General features: G+C 43.3%; 1 protein-coding gene across 6 annotated transcripts in view; it reads left to right on the top strand.

Moving 5' to 3' along the window:
* The window catches only part of CEP112 (centrosomal protein 112), a 379853-nt gene that overhangs the window by 222080 nt on the left and 136104 nt on the right, over window positions 1-21669 (top strand). For all 6 annotated transcript variants that reach the window (XM_056854861.1, XM_056854869.1, XM_056854853.1 and 3 more), the window contains one exon: window positions 17584-17814. In XM_056854861.1, the coding sequence (XP_056710839.1) occupies window positions 17584-17814 (231 nt within the window). The remainder of the gene's footprint in view (window positions 1-17583; window positions 17815-21669) is intronic.

Raw genomic sequence — 21669 nt, 5'->3', positions numbered from 1 at the left:
CTTGGAATACTGTGTACAGTTCTGGTCACCACACTTAAAAAAGGATATTACAGAGCTTGAGAAGGTGCAGAAAAGAGCAACCAAAATTATTAGGGGACTAGAGTAACTGTCCTATGGGGAGCGGTTAAGACGCTTAGGGCTGTTTAGCTTGGAAAGAAGGCGGCTGAGGGGAGACATGATAGAGGTCTATAAAATTATGCATAGTTTGGAGAGAGTGGACAGGGAGAAGTTTTTCTCCCTCTCCCATAATACTAGAACACGGGGTCATCTGCTAAAGCTGGAGGGTGAGAGATTCAAAACAGATAAAAGGAAGTATTTTTTCACACAATGCATAGTTAAATTGTGGAACTCCCTGCCCCAGGATGTGGTGATGGCTGCCAGCTTGGAGGGCTTTAAGAGGGGAGTGGACATATTCATGGAAGAGAGGGGTATTCATGGCTGTTAGTTAGAATGGATATTAGTCATGCTGCATACCTATTCTCTCTAGTATCAGAGGAGCATGCCTATTATTTTGGGTGCGGTGGAACACAGGCAGGATGGTGCTGCTGCACTCGTCTTGTTAGTGGCTTCCTAGAGGCACCTGGTTGGCTACTGTGTGAACAGACTGCTGGACTTGATGGGCCTTGGTCTGATCTCTTATGTTCTTATGCAGTAAAACCAAGACAACTGCTCTTATTTGCCTTTGTTCTGTTGTGTTTTTGCTACTTTCTTAGAAATATTACAAGAAAATCTTCATCTTTGCTTCTCAGATGGTTTATTTTACTTTTATTTAATTTTTTTGTACCTTGCCTTTCTCCCCAGTGGGGACCCAAAGAGGTTTACATTGTTCTCCTCTCCTCCATTTTATCCTCACAACAACCCTGTGAAGTAGGTTATGCTGACTATGTGACTGGCCCAAGGTTACCCAGCAAGTTTCTATGGCATGAGTGGGGATTTGAACCTGGGTCTCCCAGATACTGGTGGTGGAAAGTGCCCTCAAGTCACAGCTGACTTATGGTGAACCGTAGGGTTTTCAAGGCAAGAGACATTCAGATGGTTTGCCATTGCCTGCCTCCACTCAGGCTGAGAGAGTTCTGAGAGAACTGTGACTTCCCCAAAGTCACCCAGCAGGCTTCATGTGGAGGAGTGGGGAATCAAACTTGGTTCTCACTCTTAATCACTACACCACACTGGATCTCTCTATATTGTAAGCCCCAGTATATATACCAGGGGTCCTCAAACTTTTTAAACAGGGGGCCAGTTCACTGTCCCTCAAACACTGTTGGGGGCCGGACTATAGTTTGAAAAAAATATGAACAAATTCCTATTCACATATTTTATTTGTAGTGCACAAAAAATAAAAGAATGCACTATTTAAAATGAAGAACGATTTTAATCAACATAAACTTATAATATTTCAATGGGAAGTATGGGCCTGCTTTTGGCTAAATTTAAAAAGGGAGAGGGAAAATAAGGATAAATAAGGATAAAAATAGAGGTAAATTTAGGAGGGGAAGTGGGAAAGGTCAGTTTGAAGGAGTGGGCCGCAGGGCAGGTTGCTAGTCTTGCAGGAGGTCTTCTTGGGCATGCTGCTATATGGGGCTTATTTATTTAAAAAAAATTCTATTTCAGTGCAATCCTAGGGCCGCTCTCTAGATGCACATTTTCCTCAGCCAAATCCTCAAAAGTCAAAAATAAGCCCCTATGCAGTTTTTTTGAGAATTCAGATGGGGGGAAATGTTTAGGCGTGGAAGGTTTAGCCTTGGATTTGCAGCTCTCTAGATGCACATTTTCCCCAGCCAAATCCTCAAAAGTCAAAAATAAGCCCCTATGCAGAGTTTTTGAGAATTCAGATGGGGGAAAATGTTTATGCGTGGAAGGTTTTGCCTTGGATTTGCCGCTCTCTAGATGCACATTTCCCCTATCTGAATTCTCAAAACTCTGCATAGGGGCTTATTTTTGGCCATTTATGCACGGGAGGTTTTGCCTTGGATTTGCCCCTCTCTAGAGGCACATTTTTCGCATCTGAATGCTCAAAGCTCAACAATAAGCCCCCCCCCCCATGCAGTTTTTTGAGAATTCTAGATGGGGAAAATGTGCCTCTAGAGAGCGGCAATCCAAGGCAAAACCTCCCGTGCATAATTGGCCGAATTCGGCTTAGACAGGAGCAACTCCGAGGCGGTGGGCTAAGCTATACCGGGAGTCAATGCGGTTTACTCCTGAGTAGGCGCACTCGGGACCAGGCAAAGGAGGGAGGAGGCTAGACGGAGGGGAAGGGGTGGGGGAGAAAGAGAGGAAGGCAGGTTGCCCCAGAGGCGAGCCGTTGCCCCCCTTGCCAGCTTGAGGTCTGGGTCGGCTGCCTCCGGCTTCTTCCCAAACCACCGGCAGCGGCTGTAATTGGCGGCAGCCTCCTCAGCTCCCTCTTTTGGAGGGCTGGACGAAGGCAGGCAGGGAGGGAGGGGGAAAGGAGGAGGAGACGGTGACAGCCACCTCAGGTCACAAGATGGTGCCCAAGTGGAGCTGGTCGGAGACCATCCCCGTGCGGAGGCCGCAGAGGACTACTTCGAACTACTGCTCCCAGCATGCAGCGGGAGGGGGAACGGGCTTTCTCCCCCTCCTGTTTCCATCCAGAGGCGGGCCGCTCTGCATCATGGGGCTCGTAGTTCCCGGCGGGGAGACGCGGCGCTGGTTTTGGGCCCGGCCTGAGGGGCCAGGTTCAGGACCCTGAGGGGCCGGATCCGGCCCGCGGGCCGTAGTTTGAGGACCCCTGATATATACACACAGTGTTTTGATTATATAGGTAATTGAGCTAGATAACTTTTAAACATATTGTTCAGTTGGACCTGCAGCCAAAAATTTTATCAATTGTTTCAGCATTCAGCATCACCTTCTCTGTCTACTTGCCTCACTGGTTTACTTTCTCTATGGTAATTTTAGAGGGGGTAGCCTTCCAACTGAAAAAGTGAGCTTTGACTCATGAAAGCTTGAAAAGGTGCAAAGATGAGCAACCAAAATGATCAGGGGCTAGAGCAGCTGCCCTATGAGGATTGGTTAAAACACTTAGGGCTGTCTAGCCTTTAGAAAGGCAAATAAGGGGAGACGTGATAGAGGTTTATAAAATTATGCATACCATGGAGAGAGTGGACAGAACCTCGGTCAGGACAGAACCAGGTTCAGGACAGACAAAAGGAAGTATTTCTACACACAGTGTATAGTTAATTGGTAGAACTCGCTGCCACAGGGAATGGCTACTAATCATGATGGATATCTACTCCCTTCAGTACCAGAGGTAGTATGCCTGTTTAAATCCGTCTCTGGGGAGCACAGGCAGGATGATGCAGTCTTCCTGTTTGTGGATGATGCAGGATGATGCTGTTGCAATCTTCCTGTATGTGGGATTTCAAGATGTAGCTGGTTGGCCACCTTGTGAACAGTATGCTGGACTAAATGGGCCTTTGGTCTGATCCAGCATGGCTTTTCTTATGTTCTCATGCTGGAAGAAATGTTGTTAGTCTTTAAGGTCCGCTGGACATCTATTTTATTTTACTTTCCACGCCTTAACAACTTTCTTATATGTATCTTTTCCTACCAATAATACATGGACACCTTCCTCTGTGTGAAATCTTTCTCCAGTTATACTCTCACTGGGCACGCATCTTCAAAATTTCCTTTGCCTCCTCTACCTCAGATTGTTGTTGTAATTTACCATTTTCTTCATCCGCATTGCCTTGAAGTCTTAATTTTGACTACAGCGAGCCTTTATATTGTTATTAGTTTTTTTAAGGTGTTAGACAAGGGATTATTTAATGTCAACAGTTCCATAATCTTTCAAGTAAACGCTTAAGGTTTGTAAAGGAAAGAAAGATTCACACACACACACTCGTCATGAAAGCATGTGCAAAGACAGAAGATAAACATGAATAACCGCAGACATGCCTAATTTTATGATAAAAACATATTAAAACAAGCACATGTATAACTTGAATATAACAAAACATTCAGTTCTTCTATGAATCAACTTCTGAAGTAAATTTGTTAAAAATATAGCACATAAATCAATTTGCCTCTCTAAAGAAAAAAGCAGGACATAAACCATGTAATACTGACAATAGAAATGTAGACATGGAATTATCGCAATGTGACAATAAAGTGTTAGTCCATGCTTTTTCTATAAGCAGGAATTGTCCCTCTTTGAAGTCTATCTGGAGTGTTAAAAACCATTTGAGTTTTTTATTACAGATACCACAAATCTGGATTGATTTTGATCTCCATTGACCCTCTTCCTTGTTCCGTTCTACAACAAAGGGTAGTTCTAACATTTAAAAACTCTGAAATTCCTAGAATGATTTTAATACGTATAAGATGTTATTAAAATACAGAATACATATTAATCGAGTTTTTAAAAAATCATATAATCCACCTCTTGGTGCAACAGTCTCATGCAATCGGGAGAATTAGGTATCTACTAATAAGAATCCTGAAAAAATTGTGCCCAGCCAAATACAAATCTAATAGATATAGAAACTAATCTCTCTGATCCCTTAATTAAGACCGTAACCGATGAGCAATATAATCTGGTTGGAAAATTTACTATTTACTATTACTATCAAAGCAGGAAAAGAGTCAGTTATACCTATTCTAATTCTCCTCATGTAGTATCAAGACAAGACAGAGCCACTGACGAAAGTGGTGGGGGAATCATGATAGTCAAATGCAAGAGTTTTCTGAAACAGCAAAAACGACTAGATATATCATAGTCTGTACAACAGAACCTTCTGTAACAGCGTATTCCTGAGCCTCAAGGTTGAAAGCCCTTAGGAGGCCAGGAAGGGGCTGCACTGGCATTCGCGCCCCCCCCCACACTGGCGCCCAGGCTACTTTGCTGGCGTTTGTGGCCCCAGCGCCGGTGTGGAGGCCCGGATGCTGGTCTCCGGATGATGATGTGGCAGCACTGCCCCAGAACGCTGGCGGGGCCTTCCACTGGTGTCCCACCGGCGTTCTGCCATCCCAGGAGGCATTCCCGGGGCATTCCATGGGGAGGAGCTGCTGTTAGGCAGCCTCTTGTCCCCTTTCAACTATTGTGGAATTCAAAATAGACTGCTCCTGTTGTGTCATGGAATTCAAAATAGACTGCTCCTACTGACTATACGGGACAGAAAAGAAATGCAGGATCTGCTGTGGGGTGTGCGCGTTCAAAGAGATTATTAAGTGTGGATGGGTTTTCCATTGTCCTCCTCCAGAGGAGTACTTGATGGGGCTATTTGACAACCATCTATGTGTCAAATCCTTATGGTTTATATGACCTGTCCCAGTTTGTAAAACGGCATTTTGGCCTCAGAACATTGGCCTTTCCTACACACACAAAAGATTCATTCATTTATTACAGTGACTATCATTGACAACTTCAGGATAATCTTAAATCAGAAAGGTATAAGTGACCTTGTCAATATGAGTGAAGTAATTTTCCTTGGTGAATCATTATTAATGGGAGAATAACATATATTACATTACATTACATTATGTTATATTATATTATTTTCAGTCCGCCGTCCCCAGCAAACCAGCTCGGATAACATAATTTTAAAACTTCACAACCATATAATAACAATAAAACTATCAATAAAATCAAGGGTTAAAACACTAATCAGAGATTGCGTATAAATCCCACTCTACTGTAAGAGCCCACACAGGCGGCTGCCCCTTAACCAAACCATTTCAAATACATGAAGGGGAGGGGGGAGGCAAGTACAAGATGGTATTCGCGGCTGCCCTCAATTGTAGGGCTGGTGGAAAAGCTCTGTCTTACAGGCCCTGCAGAACTCCCTTAGGTCCCGCAGGGCCCTGATGTTCCTTGGCAGAGCATACCACCAGGCTGGACAGCCACATGCTCTTAAGGCCACATGCTCTTAAGGCTGTTGAGGACAGCCACATGCTCTTCAGGCTAGGGACCACCAGCAAGTTCTCATCAGGCGAACTTAATGTCCTTCGGGAGGTATATCAGGATTGAATCATCTGGATGCTTCTTTATAACAGTCAGCCAATTTCATATTACAGTGGCACGGCTGTTATCTGCAGGTTCCTGAGCAAATAATCCAAAGCCTTCTTGATGCAGAAAATTATACCAAGTTTTTGTTTGTTTGATGGCTATAACATCCCTATCACAACAACTAGCTAAACAGATTTTGGCAGAATTTCAGAGTCACTTCCAATATATCTTACAGAAGAGGTTTGACATCTGTAAGCAGCTTAATGGTGTTAAAATTAATGGAGGACACATGCAAGTTAACAACATATCACTTTATTCCTAGTAGACACTTTTAAAAAAAGGATCTGTCAGAGATGTTTGCAAAGGTGAGGAAGCTGGAAATACTGGAAGTGTATAAATGTCTAAGCATTTAACCTTCTGTCATTTGGATTTATAAAATAATTTTTAAAATTAAAATGCATTCAACTATATTTTTCACACCTCATCTTTCAGCTTTTGACAATTATAGTCAATGTTATGAAGAAAGGCATTCTTACTTATACTATTACATGAAACAGCTGATTCATTCTTTATGGTGGCAGCTGCAACTTTAAGAAGTGGCAGCATATTTCTAAGCCAATTTTCATGACTGCATGCTATTTTTCATATGCTCTTCTAAAAACCTGAAACATTTGCTTGGAAGATTACGACGCATTAAGTAATCCTCAGCCTGACGTACTTTGTTTTCATTTAACAGAAAACAAACTAGGGCTTGAGCTTGTCAAAGTATCCCCAGCAGGGAACATAGTGTAAAGTGTGAAGGGAGATGCATGTCTGCAAATGAGAAGTAGACATCTGCCAGGAAGCTGAAATCAATCACAAGTGTTCGGAGATGTGAATCTCTCTCGCACTTTACAGCCATTTTTGTTTTGTTAGGTTGGGCCTTCTTTTTGATGGGAATCATTGTACAGACTTAAACTACATTTCATTTCACATAAACAATTATTTTCTGTCAATTGGCATTTGTGATAGAAAAAATTAATATGTGTTTATGTAAGATAACTTATAGAACTTCTTTGGCTAGAGCCCACAAGAATTTTCATTTAAAAACATACTGAAATATATCTATCCTTCCTTTCCAATTTGAATCCAGTCTGTCCAAAGGGAGTTAAAAACAAATCTGTAACAATTTAATGAAAATAGTGAAAATACCTTCATAATCACAAATCATGTGCATAGTAAGACCTCTGGAAAAACTTTGCTTCTGTAGCAAATTAGCAAAATGTTTTCTGAAAAAGAATGGCCTTAAGTTCCTTTTCTTTCAGAGCCTTCTTGACTTTCTCAGAGAGACTATTCCACGAGGTAAGGTCAATGGCATAAAAGACCAGTAGAGTTTAGCCTTTAGGGCAGAAAAACAACAAAAGTTGTTCTGGGGAGAATAATTGATACACAGGCCAATATAGAAAGAGAAGGTATTTTTATCCAACTTTTCTCTGAAGACTAGACTCAAAGCAGCTTGCACATAAAAACTCAGAAGACTCTATCCAGATGAAAACACCACACAGACAACAGACAAGGGAATTGTAGAACTCCCTGCCCCAGGATGTGGTGATGGCTGCCAACTTGGAAGGCTTTAAGAGGGGAGTGGATATATTCATGGAGGAAAGGGGTATTCATGGCTATTAGTTAAAATGGATACTAGTCATGCTGCATACATATTCTCTCTAGTATCAGAGGAGCAGGCCTATTATATTAGGTGCTGTGGAACCCAGGCAGGATGGTGCTGCTGCAGTTGTCTTGTTTGTGGCTTCCTAGAGGCACCTGGTTGGCTACTGTGTGAACAGACTGCTGGACTTGATGGGCCTTGGTCTGATCCAGCATGGCTTTTCTTATGTTCTTAGGCCATACTTTAGCGCTTTAGGGTACAAGTCCTTGCTCCTTTAGAGCACCATTTCCCCTCCTGTTGCAGCAGCCCTATATGCCCTCCCTATCCTGTTCCAGAGGGAGAAGCCCCCAGGATCAGGATTTTTTGGTGGGGGAAAATTGGGCTGCCACAGAAGGAAAATAATTGCATTTCATGGGCACAGGCTTGCATCCACAAAAATGCTAACAGGGATCCAAGCCAAAGTTCAGAGGCCAGTTGTGGGACCAGTTTAACCCAGAGTGTTTTCTAAACAATCACAATGTTCAGTGGAAACTCCCCAAAGAACTTGGGAGCAAGGATAAAATCCATTCAACCATTCATAACAATTCACTGTCTGGATGCAACAGTGGTGGAAAGAACGACCATTGTTGGAAGCATTAATCTAATCAGAGAATGTGATGCCAAAATAAAAACTGGTAGGGTTCCTTTTTTTAAGGTATATTTTGTTTGCCATTGCTTTGAAGCATCATGCTGTTTTCCATTCATGATTTTGGACTTGGAGCCCCAGTGGTGAATAGGTGGTCTAGAACAGGGGGGCGATACAAAGGAATGACACATTTGGTGGTATATAAAAAAGGCCACAACTATATTGATTACAACTATAGAAGTTGGGCTTGGCATGGGGCAGTGGTAAAGGTATCGTGTGACCTGCCTTCCACCCAATTAAAGGCCCTGTCCCTCAGCCCGCCTGCTGAGGGGAAAACTCTGGGATGGCAGAACAAATGGGATCTACATGGGCACAGACCACTTCATCTTCCCCCTGCCACTTGAGGATGAGGAGAGCCCAAGAGCCCCCAAGCTGGGCGTATCTCCAGAAGCCTCCTCTTACAAGGTCCCTTAAGGGGGACCCCAACTGCAATGATAGACACGCAGGCCCAGTCTTGTCCCCAAAATGGATCCAGCCCAATGCCAAAACCAACAACCAAGTTGTAACAAAAGAGCAAGACAAAGGGAAGCAAAACCCCTTAAAGAAGAACAAATGCAGGCCCAGAAAGGGAGGGAGGGTGAGAAGGCAGCCAAAGGCCAAATAGAGCTGGTGCTCCAGGGGAACTATTTTATTCTGGACAAATGAACCAGAGAGGGAACTGGCTTTCTGCGGTCCGCCCACCTGGGTCCATTACCAAAGGCTTCCCAGTCAGTCCTCTGATTGTCTGGCTGTTGAACAGGGCTGCAGGGGCCCACAGTACAGCTTTGGTCACCCTGGTGGATGACCTGCGCCAGGATAGATAGAGGGAGTATGATTCTGTTGATTTTTCTGGACCTCTCAGTGGCTTTTGATACCATTGATCAAGGTATCCTTCTAGACTGCCTTTCAGGGCTGGAACTGGGAGGCATCTTTTGCAGTGGTCGCAGCTCTACCTGGAGGTCTGGTGCTGGGGGACTGCTGCTTATCCCATTGGCCTTTGGCCTGTGGTGTCCCATAAGTTTTTGTCTTGTCTTCTCTGCCCCTTAGCATCTACATGAAACTACTTGGTGAGGATGCCACTCACCTATTACAGCCGATTCTAGGAAGGCTGTAGAAACCCTGAACTGGTGCTTGGAGGCAGTTTTGGAGTGGACATGGGTTAATAAATTCAAATGTAATCCTGACATGATGAAAGTGCTACTGATAAGCTGAAGGTCTGACCCGGGGTTTATGGTGTCACCCATTCTAGATTAGGTTGCACTCCCCTTAAAGGAACAGGTCTGTAGCGTATGTGTTGTGCGTGGACCCAGAACTACTGCTAGATAAGCAGGTAGCAGGTGTGACCAAGTGTGCCTTTTACCAGCTTTGATTGGGTAGCCGATTGTGGCCTTTCTTGGACAGAAAAGATCTGGCCACTGTAGTGCATGTCCTGGTTACATCTATATTAGATTACTGCAATGTACACAATGTGGGGCTGCCTTAAGAAGTATTTGGAAACTTCATTTGGTGCAGAATGGTGCAGCCAGGAAGTTGAATCAAGTGGGTAGTATGGACCTTATCACTCCAGTCTTGGCCCAGCTACCCTGACTCCCAGTCAGTTTTGGGGCACAATTCAAGGTACTGGTGTTAATCTTTATATGGTTTGTGATCAATTTACCTGAAGGACTGCCTACTCACTTACAAACCTACCCAACTGCTGTTATCATATTCAGAGGCCCTGGTTTGGGTGCTCCCACCTTCTGAGATTAGGCAGGTGGCAACCTGGGAGATGGCCTTCTCAGTCATGGCACCAAAACTCTGGAGTTCTTTGCCCAGAGAGACTTGTTTGTTCCCTTGCCATCTTCCACCAGTGGGTGAAGACTTTTTCATTTCATTTGGCATTCCATCGGTGATCCCTCCTTCCTGCCCATTGTTTTAATTCTTTTAATCTTTTATATGTTTTAGCTCTAATTTTGTTTTAAATACGTGATTTTTAATGTATATTTTAATTTGTTAGCTGTTTTCATGGCCCTTATGATGGCAGAAAGACAGGGTGGTATAAATTTTGTAAAATAAATGTTTTTTTAATTTGCTTGTTTTTTATAGTAAGCCTTTCTCACTGAGACTTAAAGCAGATTACATAAAGTCTGTACAATGAATAGGATAAGGAAATATAGAGCTGGAAGGGACTTCAAGGATTATCTAGTCCAATCCTCTGCATGACACAGGAAATTCACAACTACCTTCCCCCCCCACACACACAGATAGGAGACATCTAATAAGCAATGTAATAGAACAATGATTGCAAAAATCTGAAACAAGCCATAATTGTTAAACATGACATGTGAAATAATACAAGAAATGGTATCATGTAAGTAGAAATGTAGTGAGTGCAAGATAACAACATACAGCAGCAGATATACATATTAGTTGTATAGTCCTCAGGCTGTTCTTTCTATTGAAATGTCTTTCTGAATCATTATGTTATAATACATCCCATTTTGTCCAGAATCCTCTCTCACCCAGCAGAAAGGAGATGAATAGGGCACAGAAGCCAAGGCCTGCCATTTGCTGTTTTAGTCTTGGGAGTCAGTGCAGAACATTTTCCAGCTCTGCAATGTCTTCTTTGAGATACGATGACCAGAACTGCACACACTATTCCAAATGAGGCTGCCCCATAGATGTATACTGAGGCATTATAAAATTGGCAGTTTTATATTCAGTCCCTTTCCTAATAATCCCCAGCACAGAGTTTTCCTTTTTCACTGCTATGGCACACTGGGTTGACACTTTCACTGAACTATCCATTATGACCCCAAAGTCTCTTTCCCTCTCACTCTCAGCAAGATCAGACATCTTATGGAATGGCCTGCCGGAAGAGGTAAGGAAGGCTCCCACTCTCCTTGCTTTGTGCAAACTTTGAAAAACTAAATTATTCAGGTGGGCTTCGCTACACATGTAATAGGGCTGTTCTGTAACAAAATGGTTCAGAAAGATGTTTTGTTAAAGGGATAGAGACTGGACTATACTACTGTGCATAGTATTACTGTCCCTGTAAGTACGATCCTACTGTGTCATCTCCGCATTGTTTAATGTGTCTTGTCCATGCTTATGCTTTGTTTCACCTCTGTTCAGATTTCTGCTTGGTTTCAGTCCAAATCCTATTGCATTATTTATTGGATGGCCCACCTTGTTGATTGTATTGACTTACACTGTATAATTTTCTTTAAGTCTCAGAATGCAGGATCATAGGCCCATTCCTGTTAGTGTAAGCCTTCTCAGCCTGGAGTTTAGAGACTCAGTCTACTAGCAACGACTGCCATTTTGTATTTCCTCAGTCAAATAAGAGTCATCTCCTGGGTTAATGTTCCATTTTGCTTTAAGTTGTAATGATTTTACAAAAGAATTACAAATGGTATATCATAGATTACACCAAGAACTGAAATACACATCTAGGTTTTCTAGGTTAAATGGTTTTCTAGAGGGGAAAAACAACAACAAAAGCATTAGTGTATCTAAAATACATGTCTGGTATATTGTATATAAATTTAAGAACTTCTTAATAGAAACCTATTCATAATTCATTAATGATTAAGTCATGAATTCTAAAACAAGAATCAGCCTTAGTGTGGCAGGCTATCTGGCAATCATCTGCCTGGCAGGGCAGGACACACTCCTAGGCCCAGCAGCAAGACTCACTGGGATGGAGCAGGGTGGGACCAGGGACAGGAAGTCACAGCTAGGGTATCCTCAGCAACTGGGCGGCTTTTGAGGCCTGCCACAAAGATGCTCAGAAGGTGTGGAGGTAGCAGGCAATCCTGGATGTGGAAGCAGTGACTATCTGGACCCATGTGGTTTAAGGCAGATGTGGATGTGCAGAGGAAGGGTTGGCTAAGGAGAAGAGAACGGAGAAAAAGAAGATAATTCACAGTGGGTAGCCATGTTAGTCTGTCTGCAGTAGTAGAAAAGAGCAAGAGTCCAGTAGCACCTTAAAGACTATCAAAAATATTTTCTGGCAGGGTATGAGCTTTCGTGAGCCACAGCTGAAGAAGTGAGCTGTGGCTCACGAAAGCTCATACCCTGCCAGAAAATATTTTTGTTAGTCTTTAAGGTGCTACTGGACTCTTGCTCTTTTCTACTAGAGAAAAAGAAGGTATAATTAGCACAAGAACCAGGTGTGGAGGTGGGGCTTTAAGAAGAGAGGAAGGCTGGAGGAGGCTGGATGGAAGGGAAGAATGCAGGAGCAGAGGCAGCCAACAGAAGCAGGGAAAAGAAGAAGCCAGAGGGAGAGGAGCTGTCTCAGGGAGGTTCCAAGTTAAGGAGGCATGTTACAGATTTGTGGCTCTTCTCCCTTGTAAAGCATGGTGGTGAAGCTAACCGCACCTTCAGGTTTTAATGGGGGGTGGGAATTGAAATCCGTTAATGTATTTTTTTTTTAAAGATTTCAGATTTTTCAGTAAATTTCAGGGATCCCCCAAGTTTGCAGGAAAATCTGTTTAGTGTTGGTGTGGCCCTGATCTTCAGATTTAGATATGCACAGATGGGGGCTACACATCCCTATTAGATAAAAAGATTACATGTTCTGTTACAGCTAAAGAATTTCATAGGATCAGGCTGATATTGTAAATTATTTCATTTCCCCCTCCCAACTCTCCCCCAGCTTTCAAATCTTCAAAGTAATATTCCAGCCCACACAATATCTATGGCTCATATATGGTTGACAAGTTTGAAGGCTACAAACGAAATCTTGTTGAAGGCTTTCACAGTCAGAGTTCATTGGTTCTCGTAGGTTATCCGGGCTGTGTAACCGTGGTCTTGGACCACGGTTACACAGCCGGATAACCTACGAGCTACAAACGAAGTTGTCAAATATGGTGGAAGAAATCTAAACATAATTTATTCAGATGCTTCAGAATATAAATGTTGCGTACAGGCAGGTCTGAGTCTCTGCTTTCCACACAGCAATGGATCGGTGCTGAAGGAAGCAGAGCCTGACATGTATTTTACTCTTGCCGGGAGGGGCCGGCAGCTCCTTAATAAGAACAGAAACAGTATACTCACTATACAGGAACAAGGTCACAGACAGACACAAGCTCCTCGCCCTTAAGGTCTTGGCTGCAGGCCACGGCTTTCTTCTAAGTTCAACAGCATGGCAAACCAGACTCCAACCGAAGCTTCTCAAGATAAGAGACAGGCGGCATGCAATAACATTGCTCCCACGAGGCACTTAACGGTCAGTCTTGATTATATTGCCTTCGTGACTCTCCAGGTGTTTCAGCTCAACTGTCGGCTTCAGACTCTGATTCCTCCTGCGCCAACTTACATCTTTTGTCCAAAAGCCGGGCCGACTTTCTCCTTTGCTGCAATGTCATTCTACCTTTTACTCTTCTTCTCTCCACTGGTGGAGGAGACCCTGAAGGTGAAAGGCTTTCTCTTCCCTGTTCCTGTACTCTTGTTTCAGCCAGCCGGTCTTCTGGCTCAGAGGCCCCGTCTTGCTGTTCCAGTGTTATCTCTTCAGAGGGAGTGAGGGCTTGTTCTGCCGCCTCCTCTTCTGAAGAGTAACTCTCAGGCTGACTCACGACAATAAATGTATTTGGGAAGGAAATACTTAGTGAACAATACAAAGTTCTTTAAGCAACTACTGACACTGTCGGTTACTGAAAATATACTTTAACGCAATCTTGTTGAGAGTCATTTCCAAATGCTGCTGTAGATATCTGAATATAAATAGGCAATTTTATGATGATTATATGTAGTGAGCCAATTTCTTGGAGTGCAAAGTCTTGGCAATATTTTAAGACATAAGAATCAATTTGAAAGTGCTTCTCTGGATCTTATTAAATGGGAGCAGCATTTATGTGGATAAGATTTTCATTACAAAACTAGGATTTACACACAAACCACTTTTCCAGGCTGGAAACATTTTGTATACAGACTGTAATGAATTCCAGTTTTTGCCTTGCCGTTATGAACATTCTCATACAGGTGCTGTTTAGTAAAAAATAAAAAAAGCTTATTTAAAACTGTTTCTTAGGTCCTGCTGCGGTGGAGCAATAAAAGAGTTTTCTGTATTACCATTTGGCCTGGCCACAGCATCTCGGGTGTACACGAATGTTGTGGCAGAAGTTGTGGATTACTTGGCCATTAATGACTGCACTATATTTCCATATCTGGATGACTGGCTCATTGTGGGGGATTCTGAACAGGACCTTAGGCATTCCATTTCTTTGGTAACAGATACTCTATTGTAACTTGGTTTGATTATTAATCATGAAAACTCTGAGTTAGTCCCCTCAAAACAGATTGAATTGTATTGGCAGTACTGGATGCCCACAGGGCTGCTACCTTCCTGCCCTTGACAAGGGTCAGGGCCATCCAGAAGGTAGTATGTGCTATCTCCTTTCAATGCTACCAAAAGAGAGTGACCGTCCAAAAATTGTTGGGCCTTATGGCCTCTACCACTACAGTGGTTCCATATGCCAGACTAAGGATGAGACTTTAACAAAATTGGTTCATTAGAGCCTTTCGTATGAACATTGACCCACAATGGAAGAGGCTATCGATCCCAAGATCGATTGTTAAGTCACTTGTCTCGTGGTTCCAAGAGTACAATTTACACCAGGGAGTGAGTTTTGGCATAACTATTCACAACTTACAAATCTTAATGGATGCCTCCCTGGGGGGTTGAGGTGCCCATTGTAGGAACCTGGTTGCCAAGGGATGGTGGTCACCCAGGCAGGCTACACTACATATTAACATTTGAAATGAAGGCGATTAGATACGCCCTAGCGTCTTTTTCAGAAATCCTCTCAGGAAGCACTGTGCTAGTCACCACAGACAACACAACAGCCAAGTTTTATTTAAACAAACGAGGCACAGGTTCCCTTGCCCTATGTCAAGGCACAACAAGAATATAGAGTTGGGCAATCAACCATCGAATGTCTACCACCACCATCCATGTTGCAGGTTGCTCAAATAGAAGTAGTAGTAGTAGTAGTAGTAGTAGTAGTATAGTAGTAGTAGTATAGTAGTAGTGTTGGTTTTTATATGCCAACTTTCTCTACCACTTAAGGGAGAATCAAACCAGCTTACAATTACCTTCCCTTCCCCTCCCCACAACAGATACCCTGTGAGGTAGGTGGCGCTGAGAGAATGTGACTTGCCCAAGGACACCCAGCTGGCTTCATGTGTAGGAGTGGGGAAACAAATCCAGTTCACTAGATTAGCCTCCGCCGCTCAAGTGGAGGAGTGGGGAATCAAACCCAGTTCTCCAGATCAGACTCCACCACTCCAAACCACCGCTCTTAACCACTACACCACACTGGCTGTCTAGATGTATGTAGGGCACTTCTCGTCTATTTGGCTAGAATGAAACCTTTTAGAAAAGACTATGATATTTTCATCTCCTTCTTAGGCCCTAATTTGTAGGGCTGTTGGAAAAAAAAATCGGTACAGTTAGGCTTCGGCAAAATTCAGCCCTTTTAAATTCGGGCCGTGCCGAAGTCCGAACTCCCCCGCTTTGGATCCCTGAAATTCAGGTGAGATCTGGAGTTCAGGGGAAAATCCCCCCCCCCATGGGCCTTCACGGGGCTTCCATGAAGGCGCACAAGGGGCTCTTTAAACAGATATGCGCCTTCCAGTGCGCGGGATGGGGGTGGAACAGATTTGTGCCTCCCGGCCGGGAGGCACACATTTGTTTAAAGGTCCCCCCCGCGTGCCTTCAGGGAAGCCCCCTGAAGGTGCGCGGGGGGGAACAGATCTGCACCTTCCAGCTGGAAGGCGCAGATCTGTTCAAAGGGCCCCCCGCGCGCCTTCACGGGGCTTCCCTGAAGGCATGCGGGGGGGGGCTTTAAACAGATCTGCGCCTCCCAGCTGGAAGGTGCAGATCTGTTTAAAGGCCCCCCCCCGTGCGCCTTCAGGGAAGCCCCCTGAAGGCGCGCATGGGGGGGTGGAACAGATGTGTGCCTCCTGGCCGGGAGGCGCAGATCTGTTTACAGGGCCCCCCGCACGCCTTCAGGGAAGCCCCCTGAAGGCACGGGGTGTGTGTCGAACAGATCTGTGCCACCCGGCCGGGAGGCGCAAATCTGTTTAAAGGCCCCCCCGCGCACCTTCAGGGAAGCCCCGTGAAGGCGCGCGGGGGGGGGGAACATCCCGTGCCAGGATCGCCCGGGAGATTGGGGGGGGAAGGGAAGGCGATCCTGTCCCCCGCCGTGTTGAGCTCTGGAAGGCAAGCTTGCTTGCCTTCCAGAGAGCTCCTTAAAGGTGGGAAAAGGCCGGTTTGACGGATCCTGAACCTGCCGAATTCTTTCCGCGGTCCCCTGAACTTGCCGAGTTCGGGACCGCGATTTCCCGACATTTTGCGGTTCGCCGAACCAGGGGAATCAACAGCCCTACTAATTTGGGCAAGAAACTGTCAGCACAATCCACTGCTTGATCACCTGCATCAAACTGTGTTACAAGTTAGCGTGAGTTGATTATCCACTGTAGTTTAACACTAACTCTACCCAAGCTCAATCTGCCTCAGCTGTTTTTCACAATGTTCTCTCCATTGACTCCATCTTCAAGGCTGCAACGTAGTCATCATTATGCACCTTTGTGAAGCATTATTCTGCGGAAATAGATGCTGCAGGTGATGTGTTAGTGGGAAGAGCAGTCCTATAGTCTCTATTGAACTGAGATTTCACACCCTCCTCCCTAAGACTGGTAAATCAGCTCACTGTTCTCCCATGTGGTACTGCGCAGGTACCACAACAATGAAAACAGGGTTGCACTTACTTGTAACTGTTATTCATCAAATCGTCACCTGTGCAGTCACACATCCCTGCCTCCTGTCCTGCTGTGAGCTCTTTATTTAAACCTGACAACTTTACCCCATTCCAGTAGTGTCAGAGAAGAACTGAGGGAAGGACATTGTTTATTATGGTGGAAATGGTGGGAAACCGCATGGGAGAGGGTGACAGAGCACCCTCAGGTGTTTTTGAGGTTCCGAAACCTCTCTGCGGTAGGCCTGCATGTCAGATTGCACAGGTGACCACTCAGTGAACAACAGTTTCAGGTAAGTGCAACCCTGTTTACTGAATTAATGGGCAAGTGGTCTGACTCTGGGTAAGGCAGGTTCATATGTTCAACTTTTTTGTATTGCATATCATATTTTGTGTTTGTAAGAATTTTGGTAGCAGAGAGACCTCAATATGCTCTCATCACCCAATAATTTAAGAAAAGTTTTTCTTTCATGATTATGACCATTTTCTACTCTACCTGGTAACCTAACTAATTTTTTAAAAGCATAATCTAAAATATAACTTCATTTTTGTTGTTTTTGTTTTGAAGATAATCTGTGATATGGAAGCCCAGATCCATACATTGAGGGAAGAGCTTATTCAGGTGAATGCTCAGAGAAAACAGCAACTAGTTGAGCTTAGCCTTATTAGAGAAGAAGAAAAGCAGAGAACTGCTCGGGACCACGAGACTGCCATGAACAAGCTGAGAGCTGACTCAGAAAATATGATGTTAGATTTAAAAAAGACCAGTGCTGCAGAAACAGAGATGGCTTTGGAAAAGGTAAGCCAAAATTTATTTATTTATTTATTTACCAGATTTATACCCTGCCTATCTGCCCTCATCAAGGCCACTTAATTTGGCTTACAAAAATATACATAATAAAAACAGGTCTTAATTTTTAAAACCAACCAAAATACATCATTAAAACAAATTTAAGCTAAAATACACAAATATAAAAACAACAATTAAAACATAGGGTAGGAAGGAGGGTTCACTGAGGGTTGCTGCAGATGTTGAAAGTGTAGGAAAGTAAAATGGGAAACTGAAGATGTATACAGTTTGGATAACACAGTGTGGACTGTTGCTATTCACAAGGCATGTGTGTGTGTTTTTCTGTCCAGCTGCAAGATGGAAAGCTAGTTTTCAAAATATCTTTAAGCTGTTCTGAGGGAAAACGCTCTTCTTCACAGAAGGAAGATACACTGATGTATAAAATAAAAATAAAATGATAGGGTCAAACTGTTGGATGTCTCCTCCTCCAGGTAGCAGGCAGGAAATAATCCAATGGATGCAGTAGGCACACAGGCCAGCTCAGGATCAGCAGCAGCACAGCAGCAGCAAAATCAAAGTTTTTTGCAGAGGGACTCTCTGAGAAGGGAGTATATAGCCATTGGCCACCTCAGAGAAGTTCAAATGGGAGAATCCAGCTTCTCTGATTAGCCAAAAGAATGCTGTTCTCCCAGCTCTGGCCACCTATTGGCCACTGGGACTGCTCCCTGCTCTGTTTGGTTGTCTCCCCGAAGGCAAGGTAGGTTGCCCACGAGGAGAGCTTTCTCCTCTCTAAGGGGGAAAATCCAAAGCAGGAAAGCTGAATTTATTCGGCTTTAAGCCACATCACCTAAATTCAGCTTTGGCTTTTCCTGCTTTTTTCTGCTCCGGTAAAACCCGAACCAGATAAAGCCGAATCAGCATTTATTCGGCTTTTTCCTGGTTTGGGTTTTGCCAAATCGACAGCCCAATTTGTCATACCCTTCAGTTTTTAGCAGATAAACATACACGCTCTGAAGAAGGCATATTGGCAGTTGCCTTTATGAATATTAAATCAGCATTTGATACCATCTCTAGACCACAATTATGGGAAAAGCTAAAGAAATATGGCATTGAATCTTGCCTCCTTTATCTAACACAACAGTTTTATAGCTGCCCAACTGCTCAGGTCAGGTTTGGGGAGTTGGGCCAGTTATCTGGGGTACTTTCCCTAGACAAGGGTGTTAAACAGGGATGTATTCTTGCACCCATTGTTTAATTTATATATTAATGATCTTAGACCTTGTCTTTTGAGGAATGATTTCCATCTTCTGTATTTGTACAATTGCGAAATCCTGATTCTTTTATATGCAGATGATGTAGTGTTGATGTCCACATAAGTTGTGGGGCTCTGTAAATTGATTAAAAATTTTGAGGATTACTGTAACCATGAAGGACTGTCTACTAATATAGCAAAATCTAAGGTTCTGATATTTAGTAAAAGGAAAAGAAGGAAAATATTCTGACAGCATATAGCAGGCCAATCTATGGAACAGGTTACTCTGTTCAAATATTTGGGAATCCATTTTGATGCATCCCTCACATGGAAATCACATATTGATCTGGTGGGGAATAATCCTTTGAAATTGTAAAATACTTTTATACAGCAGGAGGTGAATTTGTTCTCTCAGCTTTAAAGGTATATAATGCCAATATCTCAAATCAGTTTTTGTATGGTGTGGAAATTTGGATTGGTGCTGTCGCTGAGGAGATGGACTGCATTCAGCATAACTTTTTCCGACGCTTACTGGCTACTCCTAGATGTGACTCGGGCATAGCGCTGAGAGCGGAATTGGGTGAATCATCAATGGAGGCTAAGGCATGGATAAAAGAATTCCTTTGGAAAGTCAAGATCCTAAAATCTGTGGGGAGGCCTACTTTAATTGGACTTGTGAAGGCAGATGCTCATATTAGCCAATGAGATTATTTATTGGAAAAGAAAACAAAATGTCTAGGAATTACAAATGACATGGTAAAGTCTATAGAGACCAGAGAAATAATTAATTAATTAATCAAAATCCAAGTAAAGGAATTGGACTTCAACAGTAAATTTGTTAAGGCTTGTAGGGTATGCTTCCTTTTTGGGTATTGCTATTCTGATGCAACTGCTGCAGTATTTCTATTGCCTGACAGTACCAAAACTCAGAAGAGCTTTTACTTTGGCAAGAATGAATGCCCTTCCTTCAGTGGTTTTGGGTCGGGGCAGATATAAAAAAGTGCCATACTCAAATAGAACATGTAGCTGCTCATAGGTGAAACTAGAACATATGAACATGGAGTGTCCTATATTTAGTGAAATGAGGGCCAGTTTAATTAATCCTTTATTTATACATATAGAAAGGTCCAATGAGGCATCTCGTAGTACGAGGGTGCAGGTGACGTGGCTGCTATCAGATACAAATGATTCTGTTACTCTGTCTGTGGCAAAATTTATAGAGGCAATAATTAAATACCAAAAGAATAACACTAAGTAAGGCACTTTTTATTCCTTTATTTTCTGCTCAAGGCTGTAGCTGTATGAGCAGTACTAGATAGATAGACAGACAGACAGACAGACAGACAGACCCTGTGTGTGTAATAACTGGAATTAAAGTTTGGGGAGTTGAATCTCTAAAAACCCTTACAGGTAAGATTTGGTAAGCAGAGAGAAAAGATATATTTTTGAACAGCATGGCTGGAATTGTAACACATTTAAATGTTGATAGCATTCTCTTAAAAGCTTGGGAACCTCTAAGCCAGTCGACAGTAGATAAAACAATAGAGTGGGGGTGAACGCACAGGATTTCAAGGAAGAAATAGTTTTTTGAGACTCCCATTTCCCTTGATTTACCCCTATATGTGAGATTTGTAGCATGACATGGCTGACTTGTAAAGTTAGCGTGTTTCCCTTTACTTTTGATTTAATTAAATCATTGTTTGTTGCCAGTTATGTGCTGCAATTATCACACCCATTCCCTGTATGCCTCTCACAAATTATCGAATGCTTCCTTAAATTCTCTTTCTTTTGTCCTTGAGGAATCTTGCCCAACTCATTTGCAAACTTCTGAGAAAAAATATCAAAAGAGTCCTTAAGGGAGTCTAGTTGTTTAGTAATTTTTGTCAGCTGCTCAGAAATTGAAATTACAGTTTGAACAGTCAGTAGACACTGGTCTCCCCAAAAATCCAGAGGGTTATCTTGCATTTTTTGCTGAATGAAATCTTTGTGATTGTCTGCTGAGGAATTAGAAAGAGAACTTAAATTCTCATTCTTAGGCAGCATTTCAGAGTTCATATCCTGAGCAAACTTGCAGTCAACTGGAGGTTGTAGTGTGGGAGATTCTCCTGTGGAGGCAAAGCTATTAACAGTAAATATAGGAGAAACTTTTCCTTTATTATGGTGATCCATGCAATGGTCACTTCTAGGCTAGATTACTGTAACTTGCTCTATGTAGGGCTGCCCTCGAGACTGCTCTGAAAACTTCAGCAGGTACAAAATGCAGTTGTGAGGGCCCTTACCGGGCCCCGCTCAAATTCAGGCAGTGCTCCGACAACTGCACTGGCTGCAGGTGGAGTACCAGATTAGGTTCAAGGTGGGGTTTTAACCTTTAAAGCCCTAAACGGCCTGGGACCATTGTATTTTCAGGACCGTCTCTCCCATTACACCCCCCAGAGAGCATTATGCTCAGCAAATACCAATTTACTGGTTAACCCCAGCTCAAGAAGTTTCCAGCTGGTGGAACTCTCTCTCCAATAAGACCAGAGCCCTGTGGGACTTAATGCAGTTCCACAGGGCCTGTAATACCGAGATGTACCGCCAGGCCTATGATTGAGGGCAGCAACTGTTTCCAA

The sequence above is a fragment of the Euleptes europaea genome, chromosome 1 (genome assembly GCF_029931775.1).
Source record: "Euleptes europaea isolate rEulEur1 chromosome 1, rEulEur1.hap1, whole genome shotgun sequence".
Classification (NCBI taxonomy): Eukaryota; Metazoa; Chordata; class Lepidosauria; order Squamata; family Sphaerodactylidae; genus Euleptes; species Euleptes europaea.
Note: the sequence above shows the minus strand (reverse complement) of the source record. Positions and strands in the feature narration are given on the sequence as shown.